This window comes from Pteropus vampyrus, unplaced genomic scaffold, assembly GCF_000151845.1.
Source record: "Pteropus vampyrus isolate Shadow unplaced genomic scaffold, Pvam_2.0 Scaffold6794, whole genome shotgun sequence".
In the NCBI taxonomy this organism is placed as follows: domain Eukaryota; kingdom Metazoa; phylum Chordata; class Mammalia; order Chiroptera; family Pteropodidae; genus Pteropus; species Pteropus vampyrus.
The window spans coordinates 3432-5427 of record NW_011895575.1 but is presented as its reverse complement, the minus strand read 5'-3'; the positions used below and the strand labels follow the sequence as shown (position 1 = coordinate 5427).

Here is a 1996-nt window from a genome sequence, read left to right as displayed (position 1 = left end):
GAAATAATTTAAGGCAGGGGTGGGACTTAGTGCATAAATAAGGTCTGGGATCCCAGATGAGCTGGGGGTGGGTCTAGGTTCTCAGACACATAGATCTTCCCTGGCGACACACTTCAGATCTCTTGTAAGGAGGCGGAAGAGGTTGAATGTGACAGTAGATTCGAGGCAGTCTTGAGACATCTGTGAGAGAGATCGGAATGCGGTTTCCCATTGCTCGGGCATCAGCCTCCCTCCTTACCCAGATCCCAGGCATCCATCCTTCTCATGGTAACTCACTTTCTTTGGGGCCTTCTGGAGCCGGTGCAGCCAGTGGTGGAGGCGGCCATGGGGCCTGGGACTTGCTGTGGGCTGAGGTAAGACCTGTGGGCAGAGGAGGGTGGTGTGTGAGGCAGGCCCTAGGACAGAGGGGTGAGGTCTCATATGCTCAGAGCCCACAGACATGGCCTGGTGCCCCGAGCACTCACACAGGCCTGGAGTCTGGCGTGGATGTGGCGCAGCATGCTGAGGGGCTGGTCCAGGATGTCCCCCAGGGATGAGTCAGCCTTGGTCTCCAGGATCTTTCGTGTCAGGGCCAGTTCAGCCTCCAAAGCCATGGGGCGCTCCCATACCTGAGGAGAAATGAGAAAGAACAGGTGAGGAGGCAGGTGAGGTAGAAAGGTGAGGAAAGATAGGCAAGAAGGCCTAGTTAGTGGGGATAGGTAGAGAGTACAAGGAAGGAGGGCAGGGGATGGGTCACGTAATGGGGAACATATAAGGAAGGATGCAGATGAAGAGGATACAGGTGAGGAAGAAAAATAAGGGAGGAAACAGGTGAGGGGACAGGTGAGAAAATGAAATGGGGACAAGTGAAAGATGATTCATGGGGATCACAGAGGTTTGAGAGGCAGGGTATAAGGATGGGTGAGAAGAAAACAGGTTAGGGAGGCAGGTGAGAGAGAGACAGTTAGATGAATAAGTGAGAAGCATAGGTGAAGGAGGAGTATATGCTAGGAGAAGATCAGTGGAAGAAAGATGATGAGGGACATAGGTGAGAGTCAGTGGTAAGGAGGTCAGTTGAGAGGGGAAGTGGTCATCACTATTGAGAGTAGACAGTGACAAGCTGGATGGGGAAGGGGCACAGGTGGAGGACAGACCCAGGAGAGAAAAGAAGAGAGAAATGAGAAGGAACGAGGTAAGAGTGGAGGTGAGAGGGACAGGCAGAAAGATGATAAAAGGGACTCATGGCAGGGACAGAGTCAAAGGAGCATTTGAAGCGGGACAAGGGCACAGGACAGGTGAGGAGACACCAGAGAGAAGGGAAAGACAGGTGAGATAAAGGAGGTGAGGGGCCACTTAAGGAGACAGAAAGAGGGGCCAGGTGAGGGTAAGGGTGACCTCAGTTCTAACTCACTTGCATCTCTGTCAGTTTCCAGTTCCTGGGGAAGAGTGAGAAGCTGCAGCTCTGGTTTTTCAGTGAATTTTCCTAGAGAGCAAGAGTAGACGTTATCCCACAGTATGAAGCTAGCCCATAGGATCAAGGATGAAGGTCTAACAGGAGAACTTGACTTTAATACACAGCAGAAAGGATAGAGATTAACTGCAGCTGAAAAGCTGGAAGCTACCTCCATAGTTCAGTGGTTAGCACGTCTGCTTTACACACAGAAGGTCCTGGGTTCCCGCCCCAGATAGAGCCACGGACCATACCCCAGTGCGCCAGGCCCCAGGGGTGCCGTGAGCGCCTGAGAGGAGATGCCCCGCCTTCAGAGATCCAGTTCTTAAGGGGAGATGGCAACATCCATAGGTCAGGAGTGGAAGTGGGGGGTAGGAATTAAAGAGGGGGAAAAAAGAGAAAGAAAAGCTGGAAGCTAGCCCATAACAGGAGGATAGAGGTTAGCCCACAGTAGCAGAGTAGCAGGTTGGCCAAGGCAGGAGGGGTAGGGGTTAGTCTATAACAGTAGGTGCTCACAGATCCAAGATGGTGGTAGAATAGGAGGATGCTGAACCCTCCCCCTCCCAG

The 1996-nt window shown here is 52.5% G+C and overlaps 1 protein-coding gene across 1 annotated transcript; it reads right to left on the bottom strand.

Moving 5' to 3' along the window:
- Positions 1-1462, bottom strand: LOC105310596 (interferon lambda-3-like; the record flags this gene model as incomplete). Its single annotated transcript, XM_011386751.1, has 4 exons — positions 1-180; positions 277-360; positions 465-608; positions 1391-1462. Coding segments are annotated over 4 exons (399 nt in total), but the record flags the coding sequence as incomplete, so codon positions are not given.
- Positions 1463-1996: the final 534 nt, after the last annotated feature.